Source organism: Bubalus kerabau, chromosome 13 (assembly GCF_029407905.1).
Source record: "Bubalus kerabau isolate K-KA32 ecotype Philippines breed swamp buffalo chromosome 13, PCC_UOA_SB_1v2, whole genome shotgun sequence".
Lineage (NCBI taxonomy): Eukaryota > Metazoa > Chordata > Mammalia > Artiodactyla > Bovidae > Bubalus > Bubalus kerabau.
Genome location: NC_073636.1, coordinates 54,193,903 through 54,218,692, shown reverse-complemented (window position 1 = coordinate 54,218,692; position 24,790 = coordinate 54,193,903). Strand labels below are relative to the sequence as shown.

At 45.0% G+C, this 24,790-nt stretch overlaps 2 protein-coding genes across 4 annotated transcripts; one reads left to right on the top strand and one right to left on the bottom strand.

Moving 5' to 3' along the window:
- Positions 1 to 486: 486 nt before the first annotated feature.
- LOC129625195 (serine/arginine repetitive matrix protein 1-like) lies at positions 487 to 2,992 on the bottom strand. Its single transcript, XM_055543313.1, has 2 exons — positions 2,422 to 2,992; positions 487 to 1,371 (listed from the first exon to the last, which is right to left on the bottom strand). Exon 1 carries the CDS (start codon positions 2,990 to 2,992, stop codon positions 2,444 to 2,446), a length of 549 nt encoding a protein of 182 aa, XP_055399288.1. The 3' UTR covers positions 487 to 1,371; positions 2,422 to 2,443.
- PCMTD2 (protein-L-isoaspartate (D-aspartate) O-methyltransferase domain containing 2) lies at positions 2,641 to 21,145 on the top strand. Of its 3 annotated transcripts, none has more exons than XM_055544391.1 (6): positions 2,641 to 2,768; positions 7,160 to 7,498; positions 11,438 to 11,540; positions 12,359 to 12,530; positions 16,157 to 16,275; positions 18,388 to 18,515. In XM_055544391.1, the coding sequence occupies exons 2-6, from the start codon at positions 7,192 to 7,194 to the stop codon at positions 18,446 to 18,448; spliced, it is 762 nt and encodes a 253-aa protein (XP_055400366.1). In that variant the 5' UTR covers positions 2,641 to 2,768; positions 7,160 to 7,191; the 3' UTR covers positions 18,449 to 18,515. The 3 variants fall into 3 exon arrangements, with proteins under 3 accessions (XP_055400366.1, XP_055400364.1, XP_055400365.1); XM_055544389.1 differs by having other exon boundaries at positions 2,642 to 2,768; positions 16,157 to 16,280; positions 18,388 to 21,145; XM_055544390.1 differs by lacking the exon at positions 2,641 to 2,768 and adding an exon at positions 3,507 to 5,626 and having other exon boundaries at positions 16,157 to 16,280; positions 18,388 to 21,145.
- Positions 21,146 to 24,790: the final 3,645 nt, after the last annotated feature.

The window sequence follows — 24,790 nt, the reverse complement described above, 5'->3', positions numbered from 1 at the left end:
AGATATTGGTTTGTGCTTTCTGTTTCTTGTAATGTCTTTGTCTAGTTTTAGTATTAGGGCAATTCTGCTCTCCTAGAAAGAGTTAGGAAGTGTTACCTAGCTTCTATTCCCCAGAAGAGATCATATAGCTGATATCATTCCTTCCTTAAGTATTTGGTAGAATTCACCAGTATACCCATCTGTGCCCAGTACTTTCTGTTTTGAAAGGTTATTAATTATTGACTTAATAGATGTAGGACTACTCAGATGATCTATATATCCTTGTAAGAGTTCGTTAACTATTGTCTTAAAAGGAACTGGTTCATTTTTTAATTATCACATTTGCAAGCTAGAGTTGTTCACAATATTCTTCTATTATCCTCTTCATGTTAATAGGAATCATGGTGATGATCCTTATTTTGTTTCTGATAATTAATAATTTGTATCTTTTTTTCTTGATTAGCCTGGCTAGAGGCTTATCAATTTTATCAATCTTTTCAGAGAACCACCTGTGATTTCACTCATTTCCTCAGTTGATTTGCTTTCAGTTTCATTTATTTCTGTTCTGATTTGTATTGTTTCTTTTCTTCTGCTCACTTTGGATTTAATTCACTCTGACGTGTCATCCCCAGCCTATTGATGGTAATGATCTCAGCTAGGAATGCCTTAGAACTTTCTGGGTGTGTATTACTTGTAGTGAGCCCCAGAGACATCCCCTCTACTCCTGCTGCTGGGGCAATTGTGGCTGGACTGCCCGTTGTGGTTCGTATATGATCACTGGATGCACTTCAGCAAAAACCATGAGGAAATTCTGAGGAACAAGATTTATCACTCACAGGTCCTGGAGGGTACATAACAAACCTCAGGGTCACACAGCAAGGTCAGAGTGGGAGAGGGAGGGCCTGGGGCTCTGTTTTACTAGGGTCTGAGAGTGGAGTGTCTGGGATTTCATGGGGTCACTCCCTATGGTGTGCACCCCAACCCCTGGGACCAAGAATAATCCCAGCTTACCCAACTACTGATGTGTCTGGTAGCCTTGGCAGGGCACTGACATTTCTTTTATAGATGGGGAAACTGCATGGGCTGGATGCCATCAGGAAGCAGGGGCATCTAAACCAGTGATACCGGTGAGTGGCAGGGCAGAGGGAAGCTCAGTTGTGCTGACAGAGGAGCGGGGCTCACTGCTGTGGGGCGGGAGAGGGCATGCTGGTGGCAGAGGGACCTGGTCTTGGCCTGTGCCTGGACACGATTGTGACATGGCCTTTATCACAGTGCAGCTCCTCCGCCAGGTGTCCATGTCCAGGAGGACAACCACAGGGCCTTGCAGTGAGTTAGGCCAACTCCCGCCATCCGGGCTGCTCCTCTCCTTCCTGGAGGGCATGCTGGTATCCACTGCAAGGAAATAAGCTCTGTAAAGTGCTCAGCATGACGCTCTACAAAGACTAATACTGATGGTACGTTATCTGTCATATATATTAGGAAGACCACTGGACAGAGCCCAGGGAAGGCTGTGAGATGTGAGGTGGGAGGCCAGTGAAGAGGCCTCAGTAGGAGACATGAGGGAAGCAAGGCCAAAACAGGCTGGGGTGTATGGAGGGGGTATCTGCTCACAGCAGGGAGAGGTCAAGGATGGCTTCAGGGCCTCTGTTGCAGACAATCACAGGCACTTGGGGAGGAAAGGGTCAGAGAGCTAGCGTGACTGTCACAATGTTGGCAGCAACCTCAGGGTCGCTGCCACCAAGGGAAGCAGGCCTTCCCTGGAACCATGGAAAGTGGTGAAAACTATGCTCTGAGTGGAGCTCAAGTCTGGGGAGGAAAGTGGGGGCAGGAGGGGCCCAGGCAGCAACGCCTGTAGCCGTAGAAAAACAGGTAAAATACAGGGCTGTGTCTAAACAAAGGGTTCTGTTGCCAAAAACTAGTTGGAAAACCTATGTGAGGTTTGTGCTGAGCAAAAGTAGGATTGAGGCAGATCTCACAGAGTCTACTGGGAGGGCCAGGCAGGTAGCCCACAACAGTGGGTGGCATCAGGAGGCAGAAGGCCCCAGGGCTGCATGGGTGGCTGGGGGAGGTAACCTGGAGGATCTGCCAGTGGGCCAGGACGCTGGGCAGGCGACTTCTGAGACGCAGAAAGATCCTGACTGACGCCGGGACAACTCTCCCAGGAAGGGCTGATCAAGATGCGGCGCGGGTGAAGGCGGCAGTGACGCCCATGAGGGTGGGTGAGCAGGTATGGGAGTGGACCCCTAGCAGGGGTGGGCACGCCAGGGGCTCCTGGCCACTTCAGCTCTCCCTGGCCTGAAGCCACTGGACTTCTCTTGGCACAGCTGGATGCTTCTTGTCTTGCAGATCTTCGCTCGAATGTCCCTTCCGGGTCACTCAAGCCACAGTAGCCACTACCGTACCAGTTACTGTCCATCGCCTCTGTTTTCATTTCTTCCTCACCTGTCGGCCCCCTCCTGGAAGGTCAATTCCACAGGTGTGAGCCCTGCCGGTCGTGCTCACAGCTGGGTCTTGGCCCGTGCTGGGGCCTGCAAGTGACAGCGTTCACTTGCGGCTGCCCTTTGACCTCAGCATTCGAGCAGCTCGCTGGGCGGGTAGAAACCTCAGGATGCAGCTCCAGCTGCGCGGTTGCCCCTTTGGGCGCTGGGCCGCGGCGCACGCGCATTAGGGCCGTTACGCACGCAGGCGCAGTGGGGCGGCGGATGTTTACAGCGGCAGAGGTCGGCGCTGCGAATCGGCAGGCGGCGGGCCGAGGGGCTCCCGGGAGAGGGGCGGCGGAGGAGCTGCAGGTGCGGTTTGGCTGAGGCGGGAGGTAGAGCCGCTGCGGCGGGTCTCGGCCCGGCCTGCGCGGGTAGCGGGGCGGTGTGTCCCCTCGGCCTCTTCTCCCTTCCTGCCTCCTCTCCATACCTTTCCTCCCGCTGGGCGCGGGCTCCAGGTCCCTCCCCCGGGGGCGCTTCCTCCTCTCCGCGTCTTCTGGTCCTTTTCCGCTGCCCTCTCGCCCCCACCCCAGCATGAACGCCCCTCCTTATCCCAGGCGGCTCCCCTCCACCCTCCCGCCCTCTCGGGGGTCAGCCGGCGCGGGTTCCCGGGGCTCCCGAGGTCTGTCTCCGTGCGCAGTGCTCACACCCCTTGGGTTGACTTAATTCTCCAGACGCGCAGCTGGTCCCTAAATTACTAAGTAGGAAACATTTGCCGTTAGCGCGGCACGTGAAGAGTTACCGAGGTTTGAAACAGGTTGTGCCTTTTCAGAAAGTCTGTTAAGGGAGAGTTGACCCTTCCAGCCTTGGGGACTTGGCTTCAGGCAAGACCTGGAAGAGGTCTTCAGTTGGGAAGGGAGCTCTCCTGGCTGTTGTGCCTTTTCAGAAAGTCTGTTAAGGGAGAGTTGACCCTTCCAGCCTTGGGGACTTGGCTTCAGGCAAGACCTGGAAGAGGTCTTCAGTTGGGAAGGGAGCTCTCCTGGCTGTTGTGCCTTTTCAGAAAGTCTGTTAAGGGAGAGTTGACCCTTCCAGCCTTGGGGACTTGGCTTCAGGCAAGACCTGGAAGAGGTCTTCAGTTGGGAAGGGAGCTCTCCTGGCTGTTGTGCCTTTTCAGAAAGTCTGTTAAGGGAGAGTTGACCCTTCCAGCCTTGGGGACTTGGCTTCAGGCAAGACCTGGAAGAGGTCTTCAGTTGGGAAGGGAGCTCTCCTGGCTGTGGTGCCTGTGTTTTGTGTTTGCCAGGGCTTGTCTCTCCCAGGTTGATGTTTGCACCTCAAAAAAGGCCTTTCTCTAAATCCCCACTTGGTTTATGTGCCTGCTGACGTTTTCTGCGTCTTTTTGGCCAGGGAGGGGCTGAAGTAAGGGACTGCATTTTTAGTGTTTGGTAGACCGGCAGGTTCCTATAACTCAAGTCCGGACTTGCCTCTCTTGTGTGGGAAAACGCTTGAGGCTCCTGAGACCAGCGCCTGGCCTCTCTATGCTTGCACTTGGCCGGGAGAGACTCCTTGTTCTGACAGTGTGTCTGTATTTCCAGCCTCGATTTTAGAAAGCTGTCTTGTGTGTTAAGTAGAAATTCTCTCCATCCAATATGTGTCCCACTGCTCTGGTTTTTTCAGGCCCATGAATAGTGTGTATATGGCAGACTTTCAAGTATTTGAAAACAAATCCTTTGCATTCCTTGTAGGAGTTCTGGTTTTCACAATGAGAAACGTCTCCATTTCTTCCCTTATTCCTCCGGCAGGAGGTGTGATTTTGCTTTCTTCTCCCCAACTTATCTTCCACCTGAGTTACTTTGTCCATGTTGCCCTTACTAAGTAGCTGGATGAGTGTAGACTTGAATCTTGGCCCCCTTATCAGAGCTTCATTCTGTGTTAACTGGCCCCTGTGAAAGCCTCTTGGGCTACCAGTCTGAGACCTTCCTACTCCTGCTCAGCCACCTCCTCCCTGTGCCCTTGGTGTTGGTTTTGGAAGGAGCAGCCTGAGAGTAAGGTGTCCTGCTGGGCAGTGCCCAGTTACATGGAGTGTTGAATTAAGGGTTGCAAAGTATAACCAGTCAAGTATCCAGAAAATGATATGCCATCACTTTGAAAACTTGGATTAGAGTGGATTGTAAGTCTAGATTTGGTTTGTCAAAGCCATCTCTGAGGTTGTTGTTGGTGTTTTTGGTGGCATGAGAGCTGATCACATTGATGGTTCATAATAAACAATGATTGTTTTCAGTGTGAGGAAGTGTTAGGTTGCCAGGCAAAGTTAATAATAAATATCAGATCCTATGAATGGTCACGTGCAGCCCACTAGTGGCAGCAGATAAGGTTACCACATAGTTATTTAGCCTGTTGTTTTGGATAGGGATACCAGTGTGTTCAAAGTTAAAGAATTTTGCTCCCTTGAGAATTTTTCAAAGCAGTATTTGGTGTAGGGTAAAAAACACAGGCCTGTGTTTGAATGCCAGCTCTCCTTACAGACTGGTGTGTGATCATGAGCAAAGTAACTTTTCAGTCCCAAGTTGCCTCACAATGTTGTGAAGCCAAAATGAGGTCGTGACTGGCAGGTGGTGCCTGTAAAAAGATTGTAGTTATTTTTACTAAAAAGCTAGCCTTTGCATGTGGATTAAACTCTTAAAATGAGGCAAAGTTGAAAATAAGGGATAAATACTTGGTAGACAGTGAAACATACCCATCATATACTTGGTGTTTGCTTTCTGAGGATAGAACATTATACTCTGGGGGCTTCTGGGTGAAGAGGTGGCTTTCACCTCCACCCTGGAGGATGTGTGAGAGCTAGACCTTTCCCTGAAGCAACCAAACAGGACTCTACTTTTAACCAGTGACCCAAATCTTAAGATGATTGTCCTAGCCTAGGGGTATAGGCATTAGCCTCAGAACTAAGTAGTTCATCCAGGATTGAATTTGACCTCATTAACACTTTATCCTCTCTGGCTGAGTTAGCTGGTGGTGGTCTGTAACCACCAAGGGCTCTGAAACAACTTAAAAACAGGGTGAGAATCAAATAACTGGGCCATCCTAGTGACTTGAGAAGTCTCATATTCTGCTTTAAAATCTTGACGATGAAGATGAATTGCTCCAGTCATAAAATGGAAGAGTGCTTGTGTTAAGCCCCCACCTTTCACACACTTTGTGTCCTTGTGAGAAGCTGAAGATTGATGCATGTGGTCAGTAACTTTCATTCCTGGGGCATGCTCTCCCGCCGCAGTTGCTAGTTTTGTGTGTGTGGTGTGTGTATGGAATTTTTCTTGAGGCAGTATTTGTGATTCTCCTTCTGCTGTTAGAAGTCCTCAGGATTGTGAGGGAGAAGCAAGCATAAACTTTGTAATAATAAAAATGTAACATTATGGACATCATCCTGATTCAGAAAACATATCAGCCTTTGTGATGTCAGTTTTTTTTCTTTTGTCCCCCCCCAGCAGTTAATATCAAGTGTTTTGTAAAACATTTACCATTTTATGTGAAGTGAAAGTTGCCTGTGGTGAGTATAAAATTGGGGTTGTTCAGGAAGAGTAAAACCTCTACAGATGCAGGATCATTTTTCCCTAGGAATCAGATGAGAATACATTGTACTTTAGTAGTTGGCTCAGAGAGAAGCATGTATTGATACACTGCACTTTAGTAGTTAACTCAGAGAGGAGGACATGTTACTTTTTCTTGAAGGCAGTTTGGAAGAGAGCAAAAATGTCCTTTGTATTGTTGAAGAGGTGAAATGGTGGTATGGTAGCTACTTCTCAGGAGTTGAGGGAATTCTAGGAGTCTCCTGCTCCTGAGCTGCAGCCTTGAGACAGTTCTGTATTTGTTAAAATGAGGTGTTTGTCATAGTATGTTCCAGGGGGAAGAGAGTTTTGTGGATGTTGTTTTGGCCTGAAGTTTTACATCAGAACATCCAAATCAAAGATTGAATGGTTTGCTTGACTTGATATTTATGGGCATGTGGGACCATGCATTGAAGGAAATGGCAACCGACTCCAGTGTTCTTGCCTGGAGAATCCCAGGGATGGGGGAGCCTGGTGGGCTGCCGTCTATGGGGTCGCACAGAGTCGGACACGACTGAAGCGACTTAGCAGCAGCAGCAGGCAAAATATAAGACAACAGTTGAATTTGAATTTCAAAGTAACAATGAATACCTTTTTAGTGTTTATTGACCTGAATTAAATTTTTTTTTTTTGCTTTTAAAGATTTATTTACAAAAGATCTATAGCACTTGAAATATTCAAAAAAGATCCCTCTTAGAATGATTTTTTAGTAAATATATCTGCCCTCTTTTCATGTTTACATTCAGTTATTTTTCCATATGTGGAAATATCCATGTTAAGAGATGTATAAGCAAGATATTTTTAATCCTAATTGCTTGACTTCCCAGAATGATGACTTTTAGTAAAGTCTTGAATTCTTTAATGATGTTTTTAAGTTGTCAGCTGTGTGTTAGGTATCACATGTTCATTTGTATTCAGTTGATATTATAAGTTACAACTTATTTTTGGATGAATATAATTAAATTTGAAATTTAACTTTTTTTTTTGTTCTGTGTCTGGCATCCTTGGACGTGGAGGGAGGTAGTGTAAGGGGCTGGGTGTTGAGTAAGTATATTCCATCTGTATTATTTTTAGACTTCAGAATCTGAAATTGGTGTGTGTTTAGGACTTTTATTGTTCTGCTCTAACCTTTAATGTGAATAGCTCTTTTGAAAATTCTAGAACTGCAGCTTTGCCTGAGCGTGATCTCAAGGATGGGAGGCGCGGTGAGTGCTGGTGAGGACAACGACGAGCTGATAGACAATCTGAAGGAGGCGCAGTACATCCGCTCTGAGCTGGTGGAGCAGGCTTTCCGAGCTATTGACCGTGCAGACTATTACCTCGAAGAGTTTAAAGAGAACGCATATAAAGATTTAGCGTGGAAGCATGGCAACATCCACCTCTCTGCTCCGTGCATCTACTCGGAGGTGATGGAGGCCCTGGACCTGCAGCCTGGTCTCTCATTCTTGAACCTGGGCAGTGGCACTGGCTACCTCAGCTCCATGGTGGGGCTCATCCTCGGTGAGTCTGACTCTGTCTCACGTGCAGGAGGGAGAGCCTGCTGGCAGTCTGTCCTTAGTGGGGGCCGAGTTGTAACTGCCCTTGGCCTGCCCAGCCATCATGGTATCCACACATGGGTTCGAGGGTGATGGTATTAATGGAGAAATTGCCGTAATGAACAGAAGAGTCCCTCTGGAGCCTTCCTGTTGCCCCCACCTGTACCTCCAGCATCTGACCAGCACAGCTTCCTCTTGGACAGCAGAGGACCTAGAGATTGTATAAATCTGGACCTTTTGGTGATTTCTCGATTAATATAATCACTCAGCGTGCCTGTCATTGTCTCTAAACTGGAATAATTAACTTTAAAGTCCCTGGCAGTTAAAGTTCTTCCAAGCAGTTTTTGTTTTTTGTTGTTTTAATACTAAAGGAGTTAATACTTGTAAGTTATTTTCAAATGTATTCCAGGGGTAGGAAAGATTTCACAAGTTATGGTATTTGAAGCCATTTAGCCTGTTTTCTCAAACAAATAAGTTGTGAGATTATACATGGAAGCTGACCGTTTTAATACTGAAACATCATTATCTGATTACTGAAGATTATAAAGATTCCTACCTCATGTTAAATGCGGCAGTAGGGGACAGGTGTCTGTTTTCACTCAAGAGTCGGGTGAACAGTTCTGCGAGAGGAAGGCCAGGAGCCGCTCTGTGCTTTAGGAAAGGGCACTGCGGAGGAAGTGGGCTGGTGCCCCTGGGTGGAGGAAGACATGGCTGGCCCGAGGCTGCTGGGGTCGTGGTACGCGTGGATGTTGGAACTGACAAGGTTTGCTAAATATCTTAAGTTTTTGGCTTAGGTATCTTAACATTGTTATCAAGTCAGTGTAAGATTCTGAATATTGGTGATTTCAAGTAATAACAGCTTAAAAGTCAAGTGCAGTCATTAGCAGTACATTACAACATTGTTTCTCTGTGGTTATTACAGGCACTTTAGAAAGTCTTAGTAGTCACAGTTGCTTTTGTGGGTATGGAATGAAATTTTTGGTTGCTTTATAAGTTCATATACTTCAGAATTTGGTAAAGTTTTGAGATTCTGATCATCTCACTTTGGGCTATAAAATATAAATTTGGGCTATATCCTCGGATTATTAAATGTGTAGTTTTTTGTTTTCTTGTTTTTTTTTAGGCTAAATGCTTTTTGAACTTGTCTTGGATTGAGACTGCTTTGCAAAGAGAGCTCAGGTTTTTCATCATTCTGGAATTAGTGAATTGTAATTCCCGCTATTGGAGCTGAAAATTGGAGGAGCTAAGGATAAGGTGGTATTTGGGGGGAGGTGGAGGGTTATCAAACTGATTAGATTGTAAATGCTATTAAAAATGAAATGCTTAGGAAAGGATGACTTAAAGTCATCTTCAACCGACCTGGTGCATTTGACATTCTCTAAAAGTCATAAAGAAACAGCTCATGACGGATGTTGTTACTTGTCTTTTCTGAGCCCCCACTTTCTCTTTTCTGGGGGTTTTGCTGGATGACAGGGAGGAGAGTTGTGAAGGAAGGAAAGCTGTGTTTTTGGTCGTAATGGACACTGCGTGCTGCTTTGATGTATTTGAAGGCGGTAACTTGAGAGTCTGATTTCATGGGTGGAGTCTCGGATCTGCAGGGAGGAGGACACAGGCACTGGACCGTTTTCCCCCTGTGTGTCGTAGGCCTCCCTCTGTGGTTTATTCAGCTTCATGCTGCTCACTGCGAGGTGAAGACTTTGCTGGTCTCCCAGGGCCTGCAGTCTTTCATGTGACTTAAGGTGGCTTGTGGGCCTTACTCTCTCTGCCCTGCTGCCTCTCTGCCACTCTGCTGTGCTTACGTTGCAACTCCTTTCCTTGCTGAGGGTGCTCCTTTCTCGAGGTTCCAGTTGGCAGGACGGTGGGGGGGCAGGGGGAGATACAGCAGTTGTGAGCTTAACCTGATGTTGTTGTGTGACATGGGAGCTGCTCTGCTTGGGGGGCCTTGTGGGACCAGCTTCAGGGTTGTGTCCTTGGTACCACCATTCTTACCTGTCCCGTACTTCCTCCTCTTTCAATCATCTTTTTACTGGAGTGGGTCAGGGGATATGTGTCGTTACTTTGTTTGGTGTGAAGCTTCTTGTCCTCAGTAAGAGTCTAACAGAGCTGAGGGGCTAATGAGAATATGATGAGGGGGAAGTAAATGCATGTTTTCTTGATCTCTGGCAAGTGACCAAGAGAGCAGTGGGATTGGACAGGAAGTAATGTGGATGTGGTGTCATAAACAGTGGAAATGTGACTTCTCCAGTAGGCTGTGTTTTGATGAGAGGCGGTTTTAGCAGCCACTCTGTGTGGGAGGTGTTGAGAAAGGAGAGCGGGTGAGTCGTCCAATAGAGGCAGGGAAGCCTGCACTTGGGGGAGCTCCTGCACTGGGAAGGGGCCAGGTGAACAGTGGAAGCAGAGAAGTGTGTGCAGTGCACAGATGGCTGCATTTACCAGTATTTCTGTTGGATGTAGGGTTGAGTGTTACACTGTGACTTTATATGTATGTCTTCTAAATAAAGCCCTACATGCCGTGTTCATTTTCTCATGCAGATTTTTTAAAAATCAAGGTATAACATCCATAGTAACTTGACAGAGTTGCATGAAGCATGTATGAATGTAGTATGAAGTGTGAAGCTTGGTGACTTTTTACATCCTCCTCCATGTAAGCACCACCCAGAACAAGATGCAGAGTAGAATCTGTGCCCCAGAGATTCCCATGGCCACCCCTCCAATAGTAGGACCCCACCCCCTCCAGGGGAAGTATACTCACCTCCATCACACAGATAAGTGTTGCCTGTTTTGACCTTCATACAAATGGATTCTTAAAACCCAGAGATTCAATGAAGCTGTTTTGTGTCAGTAGTTCTCACTGAGATTTAACCCAGAGGCATTTGTATGTGGAGGAAGCACTTTTATTATTAAGTGGGCTCCTAACTTTTCTCATAACTTTAGTTCCAGTTATTGATAAATGTCTTTCTTTTCTTTCATCATTCATTTATCTGGCTGTGCTGGGTGTTAGTTGCGGCATACGGGATCTAGTTTCCTGAATAGGGATGGAACCTGGCCCCTTGCATTGGGAGTGTGAAGTCTTAGCCCCTGGACCACCAGGGAAGTCCCTGATAAGTTTATTTTGATTAAAAAATACTTCATTGTGACTTTGGAATTACAGTTTTATTTTGATGATTAAAACTATTTTGTGAGGATTAAATACCACATCTGAGTGTTTGGGGAGACCTTTGTTGGAAAAAAGACCTGTGTCCATTTTCTTTTGCAAAGACACGTTTCTTCTTTAATTCATTGTGTTGTTCAGTTGCCAAGTTGTGTCCGACTCTGTGTGACCCCGTGGACTGCAGCACACCAGGCTTCCGTGTCCTTCACTATCTCCCAGAGTTTGCTCAAACTCGTGTTCATTGAGTTGGTGATGCCATCGAACCATCTCATCCTCTGTTGTCCCCTTCTCCTCCAGCCTTCAGTCTTTCCCAGCATCAGGGTCTTTTCCAGTGAGTTGGCTCTTTGCATCAGGGGGCCACAGTATTGGAGTTTTAGCTTCAACATCAGTCGTTCTAGTGAATATTCAGGGTTGATTTCCTTTAGGATTCACTGGTTTAGTGGCACTTGTAACTCTTGGTTTCAGACCTTGGCCGTTTTGCCTTTTCAGATGATTCTTTAAAAGTTTGAGGACACGACGGTCAAGGCTCTAGGAAGCTGTGAGTTGGTAGTGCCATGTAAGGAGTGTTGATGATGTGGTGAGCAGATGCTAGTCTGCATATTTAAAGAATGGATTGGGTGATTTCGGCCCAATAAATGTGAATTTCTGTAATTATACATGTCCAGTCAAATGTGTTGCAGTCAATGAAATAGAAATAAAGAGTAGGGGTTCTTGTCCTGTTTCTATATGTTTTCTTATTCTGAAACCTTTTAGGCCCTTTTGGAGTGAACCACGGGGTAGAACTCCATTCAGATGTGACAGAGTATGCGAAGCAGAAGCTGGACTTCTTCATCAGGACAAGCGACAGCTTTGACAAGTAAGACCAAAACTGTCCATGGGTCTGGGTGTCAGTTATAACTTAAACTTTGGATTAAGTGGAAAGAAATCAGTCCACTACTGTTCATGTTCTGGCAGTTGTGATTAAACTGTGGCAGGTGAGTCAGTGATATGTGTGTATATGTTCTAGTTATTTTAAAAATATTTTGTGTTTTTAAGGACCTTAAGTTTTTTTTTTTTTAATTATGACACCTAAATAAAGGTAATTTATCACCAGTGTAAGAGAAGGAAATAGAATGTTCATTTTTTCTTAATTTTCATGTTTCCAATAGAGGCAGCATTTTTATCATGTACTTGTTTCTGAAATGGAATTGTTGCAATTGTCTTTAAATGTACCGTGCAACTAGCTCTTGCCATTTTAAAACAAGGCATTTAAGTCCTTATTTTAGGGATTAAAATTTTTAGAAAAACCAAGTATATTTTTTTCTCTTTTTACTCTGTTAGTAGATCTTGAATAAGATATAAAAGCAAGATAGGATAGTAGAAGATAATGAAGATGAAAGATAATAAGATAATCATAACAGCAAAGATAGTGATATGCCTGGAGCTTGGGTGACTTAAGCTTGGATTGTGTTTATGATACTGAGTTTCATGATATTTTCTTTGGAATTTCTAGAGTTCTGTTTATTACTCATGTAGTTCTTTCGGAAGTCTGATATCCCAGCTTCTGACTCTTAATTTTATTACATCGCTGTGGGATTGTACAGTGAAAACATAACCTATCTTTAACGTAGATTTACTATATAGACTTGTTATGACATGATATATTTAGTTGTGGAAAACATCTTTTGCTTTCAGGTTTGACTTCTGTGAACCATCCTTTGTTACTGGCAATTGCCTGGAGATTTCTCCAGATTGTTCTCAGTATGACCGGGTGTACTGCGGGGCAGGTGTGCAGAAGGAACACGAGGAGTACATGAAGAGCCTCCTCAAGGTCGGGGGCATCCTGGTCATGCCGCTGGAAGAGAAGGTCAGGTCCTCTTGTAACCGGCGGTTTTGTGCACTCAGCTGTTTACTGAGGTCTGTTCCGGGGAGTTGACAGGCATTTTTCCTTGTAACTCTTGTTACAAATCCCTTCATCTTGCAGATGAGGAAACAGGCTAGACAGATGGCCAAGGTGGGGCGGGTCCTGAGGACTTGCCTAGGTTCTGATTTGATTTATTTTGGAAGAGAAAGGACACCTGAATACTTGCCAGTGGTTACAGAGTCCTTCCTTGTTTAAGATCTTGGCTGTTCTTTCTTTCTGATGCCAGCAGTGTGACTGGCCCTGATCCGTTGTTTTGTTAAGGGCCGTAGAATGATACCTCCTCGTTCTGTCATTTCTCTTCATTTAGTAGCCAGAATACACAGGGGGAGAGAAACACCCTCGTTAGTTATTTGTTTACCCTGAGGTATATTTTATAAAAGGAGGTGCAGGATAAATCTGATTCTTATTAACCTTTGTTTGTCAGTTTTTCTCAATAATTGGTTTTCTGGCATCTGCCAAAGATAGTGACCAGTGAGGTTTTGCTTGATTTTTTTAGCAAAATGAATTCATGCAAAATTGTGACCCTTATCAGAGTTCAGACTGTCTCACTTTGGCCATGGCTGCCTCTCCACATTGGCTCTTGGGCTCTGCAGCCTCAAGAATCTTTGATAGTTTTGTTAATTTCTGGTAAGAAGACGTTCCAGACTTTGTGTACATTTTTTTTTAACCACAAACTTGGAATTAACTCTTTCTGAAAATGAATAATCCCAGTTCGTTTTCAGTTTGGTGGGAATTGGTGTTTAGACACCACAGTTGGGATCTTGAAGGCGATCGTGGATCCGTGTTCGTTTTTGTGATGGACCACTAATGCTTGGGAGTCAACTGCCACCCACAGCCCCAACACACACACATTTTTTTTTTTTTTGCTTTGATGTTTTGGAGAGAAAAGACACCATAAATTCATATCAATACTTCCAAATCAAGATCAGGACCAGGGTTTTTTTCCCCTCACATTTTAGTGTTATATCAGTAGCACTTTTTTTATCAAACCAAAAGTCCTGATCCCCAACCACCTGGCTTACTGTTTATCTGCAGTGCATGGTGTCATCAGCAGCAATCTTGATTTCTGAAACTAGAGCACGATTTTTCTTGTTTTGTCAGGGAGTGGCTTGGGGACCCCACTGTATTATCCTTATATTCCACTAGAGATGTTAAATTACTGTGTTTTAAGTTACTGGGAATTACACCTCTGTGTGAAGTTATGGCGCCAGCCCCAAAGAACTGCTCGTTTGTTTTCTTTTCTTTCAGTTTTGAGAGGTTCCCATTTTGGGGATCACAACTTTGTCAAAGAGATTCCAAAGTCTAAGCAAGGAATACTCAGAATTTTATTCTGTGTATGTCCCCTCTTCTCTGCTCCCTTCACCTATAGGTGACTTGTTTTTTGTTTGTTTTGGTTTATCTTTCCTTAAAAAAGTAGAAGCTAAAAAAATTTTCAGTGAGGGTACACACTTTTTTACACTCCACCCACCCGTTCATACATAGAGTTGATAAGTTTTATACATCATTTATTTTTTAAAAAAGTGATGTTCCTTATAGCTAAATAGTTTTTTTTATCTCTGTTTTGTTCATTAAAATTTTTGTTGGTGTATAAGAATGTGGCTGTTTCAGATAGAGATGTATAAGGCTGCAGCTGTTTCAGATGGGGTGTATAAGGCTGTGGCTGTATTGGATAGGGGTGTGTAAGGCTGTTGCTATTTTGGATAGGGGTGTATAAGGCTTTGGCTGTTTTGGATAGGGGTGTGTAAGGCTGTTGCTATTTTGGATGGGGGTGTATAAGGCTGTGGCTGTTTTGGATAGGGGTGTGTAAGGCTGTTGCTATTTCGGATGGGGGTGTATAGGGCTGTGGCTGTTTAGAATAGGGGTGTGTAAGGGTGTGGCTGTTTTGGATAGGGGTGTATAAGGCTGTGGCTGTTTCGAATAGGGGTGTGTAAGACTGTGGCTGTTTCGGATAGGCATTTGAATTCTTTCTAGCCTTTCACTGTTAGAAACAGTGCTGCTGTGAAGAGCCTGCACAGACATTACCTTGGTTTTGTCTGAATTTGTGACCTCCTGCAGGAGTGCGTGACCAGAGGCTGTTTAACCTTGGCGATTTCAGAGGCAGGTCGCCAGGATCCGGTTCTTATTGCTGTTTTAGTAGTTTGCAGGATAGGGCCAGACGTCCCTGTGTTTGCTTTTCTTTCTCAGAGTATTGTTTTAAATATGTATTTACTTATACGGATGAGTTTAGAAGTCTGTGTTGTGTTGCAGAAATACCTTGTGTTAACATCTAGATGAATGAGGGATTGAAGGCATCTTTTCAGTATTCATGCAGCTGAATACTTCAACATGAAATAGGGATTTATAGTTTTGTTTACAGGTTTACACATAGTTTACTGATTATATTCAAATATTTCATGTTCATTATAACTACACATTCTCCTTTTAAAAAATTTTTGAAAAAAGATTTTGCTGGTATAAAGGAATGTGGTAAGTTGTTGATGTTTGTCTGGTACGTGGGTACTTAGTTCTTTTAGTTCTGAGATCCAGGACACAGAGTCTTAGTTTTTAGAGGATTCGCTAGCTTAGATATTTTTAGATGAGAGCGCCATCATCGTGGCTTGTCAAAGCTGACCAGAAATCCTACTGTGAGCTGTTCAGGCCCTTCGGAACCTGGCACAGTCATGGAGCACGTGCGTGGCCGTGTTGTCCAGTCTCGTTCTCATGGTGCTCCTTGTACTGTGGTTCACAGGAGCCATCTGGCTGACCTACACTGCCGCATGTCAGCCAGACAGCCCTGTGTCCCATGGGGGCTGCATCCCTGGAAGCACTTCAGACACATCAGTGTGCGCCTCCGAGAGTGAGGCCAGGTACCCACATCCAGGGTGGCCCACTCACCTGTGAGGAAGCAGTGCTGATTTGTGATGGTAGCTGCTGTCCGGTGGGGGCGAGATGGCCTCTTCCTGTAGCTCCCATCCCCACGGACAGCAGCCAGGACTCAGTCTAGGTTGAAGGTTGCAGGTGGTTGTGTCTTTAATGACTTTTACTTTAGGATCACCCTGGTCTCCCTACGTTTCCCCTACAACAGTGACTTCTTTGGAGAGTCTATTAGAAGCTTGTCTTATCACATTCTCCACATTCCTTCTCTTGTTGTTTCCTTAACTTCTGTACTAGGAACTGGAGCACCTTTGCAAGAATATTGCTAAGTTAGGTGTCGTTCTGGTCACGTCACATCAGAGGCCTGTGTTGTCGGGTGTTTTCATCTTTAGTGTCTGTGCTTTTTTAGATGTATATAGGAGTGATTATATTTAAATATAAAGTGAAAGTGAAGTGAAGTCGCTCAGTCGTGTCCGACTCTTTGCGACCCCATAGACTATAGCCTACCAGGCTCCTCTGTCCATGGGATTTTCCAGGCAATAGTACTGGAGTGGGGTGCCATTTCCTTCTCCAAGGGATCTTCCCAACCCAGGGCTCGAACCCAGGTCTCCTGCATTGTAGACAGACACTTTACTGTCTGAGCCAACAGGGAAGTCCAGGTATAAACTACCAGTAGTCAAATCTTTTGAATATTCTCATTTTAACCTCTGGGACAGCTGACTAAGATAACTCGCACTGGCCCTTCTGCTTGGGAAACCAAGAAGATTCTGGCTGTCTCCTTTGCTCCGCTGATCCAGCCCTGCCAGTCCGAGTCCGGGAAGTCGAGGCTTGTCCAGTTACGTGAGTGCAGAGATTCTTCCTTACCTTTTAAATCTTTTTACTCTTTCTAGAATTTGAGAGAAACAAAATTCATCAGGAACCTTTTAATATTAAAGAGCATTTTTCCATTCACTGAAGCCTTAAAGTTTTACAAGTGGTTTTTTAAAAATCACTTGAAATCATTTAAAAATTATAATCGGTTTTTAGCTTATTTTGAGTTATTTTAGGTCATTTGTGCTTAATATTCAAGGGTGAAAAGACACTCTCTAGAAAGAGAAGAAATAGAAGAGAAGCATGAGCTGAGGCAGGTGACTCAGCTGGAGGACCTGATGTGGGCAGTCAGGTGGTGGGAGGCACTGGGTGGGCAGGTGCTTAGACCTGAGCTCATCATGTAGGTGGTGGAGCCTGTCCCGTATTTTAAATAGAAGATGTGGCACCTCTGGACTCCCTGGTGGTCAGGGGAAGATGACTTTATTGAGTGCTTGCTTCCCTGAAAATGCCTTCAGAACAAGTAGGCAGATGTGACGTGCAGTGGGGAGGGCACTGCTGTCCAGAGCCTCTGCAGAGTTTTGGAAGGTGAGGGCTCAGGCCGGACCTGAGACCAGTGTCTTGGTCACGCTTGGACAGAATCATGATGGGGTGGAGGGCACCGGAGATGCAGGGTTTAGGGCCAGGGCTTCAAAGCAAATGAGGCCCAGTGAACAACTATGATGCTATTTAGGGCTCCTGAAGTGAACATTCCAGTTATTTGTAACTTTATCTCCTGGGCCAGAGGTTCCTAGACTAGTAGAGTCACGTTGATGAGGGTCAGCTTTTGGATGGATCAGACTGCACGCAGGAGCCAGTCAGGAGACCCTTGGGATTTTCCAGGCAGGAGATAAAGACCAAAGCTAAGACGCTGGGCTTCAGAGCGTCAGGGACTCAGGAGGCACGCAGGGCCTTTCTGAGGAAGGATGTGGGAGTCAGAGCTGGCTGGCATGTTGTGAAGGTGGGTGTGTGGGACGCTCTGACCCCAGTCAGGCCTGGATTGGAACCCAGGGAGCCTTTGGCTGCTCTGTGTTACCTGAGGCCATGGGGTGGATGTCAAACCAGGGATCAGTAGGCATAAGCAGAGGGGAACCTCTTTAGGGAACATGCCAGGATGGGTGGAAGAGGAAGAGGCAGCAGGAGAGGCTGGGGCCAGGGGGAAGAGGTGGCTTCCACCAGTGGCACGTTGGGGTGAGCTGGAGGGCAGAGCTGGCCGTCAGGAGGTCTGAGAAGGCATCCTCGGGGGTCACGGCAGGAGGAATGCCGAGTGACATTGGAGCAGGATGCTGTGGTGGGGTGTCTAGGAGCAGGTGAGTGCCAGGGCCCCTCCCGTGTGTTGACAGAGGAGCCTGGGGTCCCTGTGGGGCAGCGAGTGCAGAGCCAATTTTGTGAGGGCCTCTGTGGTTTGGGTGAGAGATACTGCAGGCAACTGGAGCCCTCTCTATAGTGTGGGTTATTATTTTTTGGAGAAGTTAGGTGCGGGGGGTAGAAAGTGAAGCTCATTTTCAGTTTAATGTATTTAAAACATAATCGTTAATAATTCTTCTCCCCTCAGAAAAACCCTTATATTGCCATGTAATTTAATTACCAGATTTTATTTTTCCTTGATGTGCTTTGGGAATTTTGTTCCTAAAAATGTTTTGGAACTGCTTGTTCTCTACTTTAATAAAAAAGGAACAAATACTTAAATTTCTGAAATACTGTGAAAATACTAAAATAGATAAAAGAATGCTGGAGCCCCGTGGTCACTGTATTTCTGCTAGATAAGAGAATGCATCAGTGAACACAGCAAATAGAGAAATGAAGCCAGATGCCAAAGGACCAAACCCTATAACCCTGGTTCTGATTCTTCCACTGATTGATTATCCGAGCAGTGCTGCTTCCTTTTATCTGATTTAAGGGCCAGTTTATTTGAAAATATGTTGTGAAAAATACCATATGAATGCAAATTAGAGCACAGATAACATTTGCCTCCAGCCCTCTCCTGTTCTTGTCATGTGTTTGTAAATATGCCAGTGAATGAAAATGAGGTTAGAGTTTTCTCAGCTGTCTAGACCTTGTGATCACGAAGGTGAGGCTGAGTCTTGTTCTTTGCTCGCAGCACCGCTGGCGGTTCGCAGCCTCCAGGACCTGGCACGCATCGCCATCCGGGGCACCATTAAGAAGGTCATTCACCAGGAAGCAGTGAATAAAAACGGAAATGGACTGAAGAACACTCCCAGGTTTAAACGAAGGAGAGTTCGCCGCCGCCGAATGGAAACGATTGTCTTTTTGGACAAAGAGGTCTTTGCCAGTCGGATCTCCAACCCCTCTGATGATAACAGCTCTGGAGACCTGGAGGAGGAGCGGCGGGAAGAAGAGGCGACCACCCTGCCGGACGCCAAGCCTGAGCCCCCGGTGAACTTCCTGCGTGAGAAGGTCCTGAGCCTCCCTCTGCCAGATCCCCTGAAGTACTACCTGCTTTATTACAGAGAAAAGTAGGTCTGTGGTTCAGGGGAGGAGACCCAGTCTGCCTGGGGGGCCACCGGAGCAGGCGCACTGGGGAACGAGGGGCTCCTCTCCGCAGCTCGTCTGTCCTTGACTCTCCTCTAGAGCGCTCGTCCCTCCGTCTGACTTCTGTGAACACAGTCCACAAGTTAAGAATGTTTTCTCAGAAGGGCAAGAGTCCCCTGGAGGAGGTGCTGACTTCCCGCTCTCAGGAATCACTGAGATCTGTGTGTGGAGGCTGCTGGGAGACTGTTCCTTACATGAGATACACTGCATCAAAAAGGAAAACTGAAGTTGAAATTAACCCGTGTTGCTTATAAAATGTGAGACAGAAAGCACAAATTTTTAACTGTATATAATCTTTTCTGAGTTGGACATGCCTGTGCCTAAGTTTGAATTTTATAGTATCAACCTTTTAATTATTGGCACTGAGTTTCACTAAATAAGTGAAACGGAGTGAAAGTTTCACTAAATCTTTCAGTTATCTGGAGTGGGGAGACACTGAAAAAAGCCTTCCCTTATTTTAAGTAAATTAATGAAATCTTATGTGAGTTGTCACTTGTAATTTAGAAAAAGAAAAATTGTGATGTGGGGAGGAATGAAAGTATGAAATTGCCAGGTGTCTTTGTGGAATTGCAGAAGATTTCCAGGGAATTTTTTGTGATAGCCTTTCTTACCTTTAAACGAACCGGTGTTGAGTAATACCATCAAAGAATATCCTGAAGAAGGAAATCAGCGTCGTGTTAAGAAAGAAGCTGCGTTGCTTGTGCCGCACTGACAGAGATGATCATTGATTCGGCTTGGAGGTGACAGTTTCTGAGGCTCTGTCCTCAGAGCACATGGAAGGTACTGGCTACAGAGAGTGGACTGGGGATGACGTGGACAGCCGTGGATTTTTCTTCTGTTGGCTATTTTTCTGTAATCACATTACAGTACTGACTCATAGATTTTATCTTTTATAATTCTGGAGAAAAAGATTGGTTAGTTTTGTAATTTTTTTTAAGAACAAACATAAGTGATCAGTAGCTGTTGCAGTAGAGTGGCTTCACTCAGCAGTGACACGTGCAGTCTGTCTTCTCCAGGCCTGTGTGTCGAGAGCTTCCTGTCTTCTCATGTCCCGGGTCTTGAAGCAGAGGCCGTCCTGGTAGTCAGGTGGCAGGATGTTTACAGGTGACACTGCTTCTTCCAAAACATTGGTTCATGTCAGACTTTGCAATTTTATCCAAAGACTAGTATAAAATCTTAATAGTAAATCCAAAATCATAGTGCTGATGGAAGATTGATCATCCAGATTTTATGATTAATTTTATCCCTTAGCTTCTCAAATGTTGTTGGAGTTCAATGCCTTTGTGGTTTCACTAGCTTCACTGAGTTCTCTCTTTTTTTAATTTATGCTTTTTAAAAAAAAAAATTGAATCATTTTATCATAGAATATTGTGTGCACGCATAGCTGGGGAAATGTGTACAGTGCCCTAAATTGGTAGTTAAGCTATTATAAAGAAGGCTTCTTCATTGCTGTGCTTACCTGCCTTTCACTGGAAGTCAAGCCTCATTCTTTCAGAGACAGAAGCATGAGTCATGTTTACTTGCTAAGGCTTCTGTTTTCAGATCTTGTTGACGTTCTTCTAATTGATTTGTAGAGACCTCTGCAGCACATGGACATTTTTGGACATAATGTTAAATAAGTGATATCTGAAATCTGGTGGTGGTAGGTGGCTTGACTGAATTTTTTTCTATCATTGTGTATGGATTTCCCTGTTTTTTCAACCACATTTGCCTTCATGCTGGATTGTAAAAACTCTTTGCAATACGTAAGACATTATTTTCCCCTATATATGTTAAACCCTTCCTAACATTTTGTATCTAGATGTTGGTTTGTGACTTTTACACCAGAATTTGGTTAAAAACAATATATAGATAGATAGATAGATAGATAGATACTGAGTATATGTGAAATAATTTGGTGTTGATCTATATTATAAACATAAAAGAGAGTCATCCGTGAGCTTCCCCATGTATCAGCACCTTTCTCTAGAGTTCAGTATGAGTGCTTTCTGTTTTCAAAAACAGATGAATTATATATAGTCTGTGTTGTCTGCAAGCTTTGCATTGTAAACCATAGACATTGGCGGACTTTTATGTTTTGAGTAGTCTGTATTTTTATATGTGACTTTTGTCTTGAAAGTAGTAAAGCCATAGACATGTGCAAAACAAATAATAAATTTATATATATTAAGTATGTTGTATGGAAATCGGCTGTGTACTTAATATTTTTGCCAGTCTGGAGCTTTCAGGGGATTAATGCAAGAAATAGGAAACAAAGACTTTAATGAGCTGATATTCAGAAGATTCCAATAAAGGTCATTAAGACACTTTAGCCTTCTTGGAATTGCTTTTGTTTCCTGTGTGGAATTAAAATTCTTGGCTACTTTTTTTTTCAAAAAATCTTTTAAAGTAAGCTTTAAAAAGTTAGGATCATGTGTTTCTTTCACTGTATTATTGCTGAATTCTGTACCATTTTAGCACTCTTGGGGGGGCCTGATTTGTAATTAAACACAGGAAGTTGGAATAGACAAAGTCAGACTATGTGAACATAGGTGTCTGTAGAGTGTCTGGTTAGTTTTTTGGGATGATTTTCCCATATCGTGAAAATATTAAAGATAATCGGACAATGGCAGCATATCTTATAGGGCCATAGGGGTGAGGGTGGGGTTTAGGTGTAGGGTTGGCTGGGGGTCAGGCCAGGGCCATGGTCCAGATTGAAGGTCGGGTCCGAGGGTTGTGGTCCAGTATGTTTCAGTTACCAGCATCTTCGTGGTTGAGAAAAGGACCTCCCCTCGCAGCCTTGTGGCCTGCCAGGAGAGACATTAATACTCTAAACATTTGTGTGTCCCCCTTCACATCAACCATCCAGCGCTCTGTGGCCCTGCAGTCCTTTGGCCTCCCAGTTGTTACAGACTTTTGACACTCATTAAAGACTCAAAGTTATGGGAGCAACTGGGCCTCTCCAGGGGAGGTTCACACTGCAGTTTGCTGGTCTTAGGGAGCCACATGCACCCATGTGGGCTCTGAGAGCTGCCAATCCTGGATTCCATGAAATGGAGTACCCTTGAGCCTCCCACGGTGTCACTGAGCAAGAATTTCCTTACCACCCTAGCATGTAGTCTCTGCTCTTTGTAAAGTAGGGAGGAGACTGGATAAATGAGCAATATTGTTCTTGGGGCCTGGGTGAGGAATGCAGCCGGGGGCAGGTGTGCCTCCTGCACCCCCACCACCAGGGACATGAGTGAGGTCTGTGGCTTTTGCAAGTGAAGGGCTTCTTGCTCTTGTGGGAGGACCGCAAGGGCATTGGACAGGTGGTTGCAGCTCCCGACTCAAGTCAACCTTCCTTGGCCTTCATGTCCCATGGCTGTGCTGTAGGCGGTCAGTGAATGGAACATGCTCTTTCCCCCAAGCCAGCATCTGTCTCAAGCCAAAGCCCAGAACCTCAGCTTTCCTTTTGGAACTTTATCATTGAATTGTTTAAGCAAGAGTAGGCTTGTGAGTGGTGATGTTAATTCAGATTATGTGATTTTTGATAATCAGGTTAGTGGTATTATTGGCCAAAATCTTGGCCTTCTCTCCCCACTGAAGTTGAGACAGAGTTTGGAGGAAGTAGAAAGGAGGCTTTAATTCTCAGCTGGCAGAGAGGGCAACAGTAGGCTTGTGCCTCAAGAATGGTGGCACCCCATGAAGAGTCTAGGCGCTTATATAAGGCAAGGGCTCACAGTCAGGAGTTGGTGATGAGAAACAAAGGTGATAGGATCTTTATTTCTTCCTCTTGCATTTTTTCAAAGACAGTCATAAACTGGCTTCAGTAACACAGAAGCTGAGTCTGGCAGTTCAGTGGCTCTGCAGCCTTCTTTCTGATATGTAACTACAAGGGGAAGGGTGTTGTAAGGGTGAACACCAGATAGGGGATGTATTTAGCATAGAGTCCAAGGAAAAAATGTGAATTGTAGCTCCTGCAGAGTTAGGGGGCAGAAAAGCAAACTCAGTTACACACATTCAGAGTTAGGAACTAGGAATGTTCAGGCCTGCTCACTGTTCTCTTTATCTTCTTTGTGCTCAGGAAAGGAAAGGAGAAAAATGCATTGCTCTTTTTTTCCTTTTCACTGATACTGCAGCAGTATGAGCATGATTGGGATAATAATTTTTAGCACTGGAGCAGATGAAGATTTTGTATAGTCAGTGCCATGTGTATATGATGCTGTAACTGAAGAGATAATCCAAGTGCTGTTTCACAGGCTGCTTTGTGGTCAAGAATCCACCTGCAATACAGGAGACGTGGGTTTGATCCTTGAGCGGGGAAGATTCTCTGGAGAAGGAAATGGCAACCCACTCCAGTGTTCTTGCCTGGGAAATCCCATGGACAGAGAAGCCTGGCAGGCCGCAGTCAACAGGGTTGTAAAAGAGTCACATATGACTTAGTGACTAAAACAACAACGACAACAACCACCTCCTGCGTACAGGTTGCTAACAAGTAAAACTGAGTTACTCCCGGAAATGTCCAAAGCCATCACCTTAAATAATATCTTCAGCTGAAAACAGAAGAAAGGCATTGGGAGGTGAAGTATGGCAGGTTATGCAAAACACAGTTAAGAAGGGTATGATTGTTTGCAGATTTAAGTTGGGACCTCTCCACTGATTAGAGTTACTTGAGTTTTAATTATCCTTGTATTTTTGATGCAAAGAGGGATAGCCCTTAAATATGGAGATTTCTGTGTTGAAAATGTCCTTCATAAAAGGGAAATTGCTACTTAGTTTTCTGAGATTTTTTTTTTTTTTCCGAAGCTGACTTAGAAATCCTTACACCAGAGAGGCATATTTTGGGGTGGCATATTCTGTTTGGGTTCCCCTCTGTAGCTCAGCTGGTAAAGAATCTGCCTACAATACAGGAGACCCAGATTTGATCCCTGGGTGTGGAAGATCCCCTGGAGAAGAGAATGGCAACCCACTCCAGTATTCTTGCCTGGATAAGTGCATCAACGAAGGAGACTGGGGGGCTACAGTCCATGGGATTGCAGAGTCGGACACAACTGAGTGACTAACACTTACATTCTACTTGCCTTGCTGCTGCTGCTAAGTCACTTCAGTCGTGTCCGACTCTGTGCGACCCCATAGATGGCAGCCCACCAGGCTTCCCCATCCCTGGGATTCTCCAGGCAAGAACATTGGAGTGGGTTGCCATTTCCTTCTCCAATGCATGAAAGTGAAAAGTGAAAGTGAAGTCGCTCAGTTGTGTCCAACTCCTGGCAACCCCATGGACTGCAGCCCACCAGGCTCCTCCATCCATGGGATTCTCCAGGCAAGAGTACTGGAGTAGGGTGCCATTGCCTTCTCTACTTGCCTTGACATACCCCAATTTGCTTATGCACTCATCTGTTGAAGAATATCCTGATTTCTTCAAGTTTTTAACTATTTTGAATAGTGCTGCTATGCATAAGTCCATCTTGTTTGCATTTGGGCATGGACTTTCAAAGCTGTTTTCTAAATACTGAAAGCACTACTGTTGATCTCCTGCAAGGAGATCAAACCAGTCAATCGTAAAGGAAATCAGTCCTGAATATTCATTGAAAGGGCTGATGCTGAAGCTGAAACTCCAATACTTTGGCCACCTGATGCGAAGAACTGACTCATTGGAAAAGACCCTGATGCTGGGAATGATTGAAGGTAGGAGAAGGGGACGACAGAGGATGAGATGGTTGGATGGCATCACGGACTTGATGGACGTGAGTTTGGGCAAGCTCCGGGAGTTGGTGATGGACATGGAAGCCTGTGTGCTGCAGTCCATGGGGTTGCAATGAGTCAGACACGATTGAGCAACTGAACTGAACTGAACTTTTGTTGAATCCCAAAGTGAGGCTTGTTTAGCTTTGGAGAAAACTGCACAACTGTGTTACAAAGTGGCTGTGCATGTGTCCCACCAGCAGTGAGGGAGAGTTCCTGTTGTTCCTCACTTTGCAGCAGTTGATATT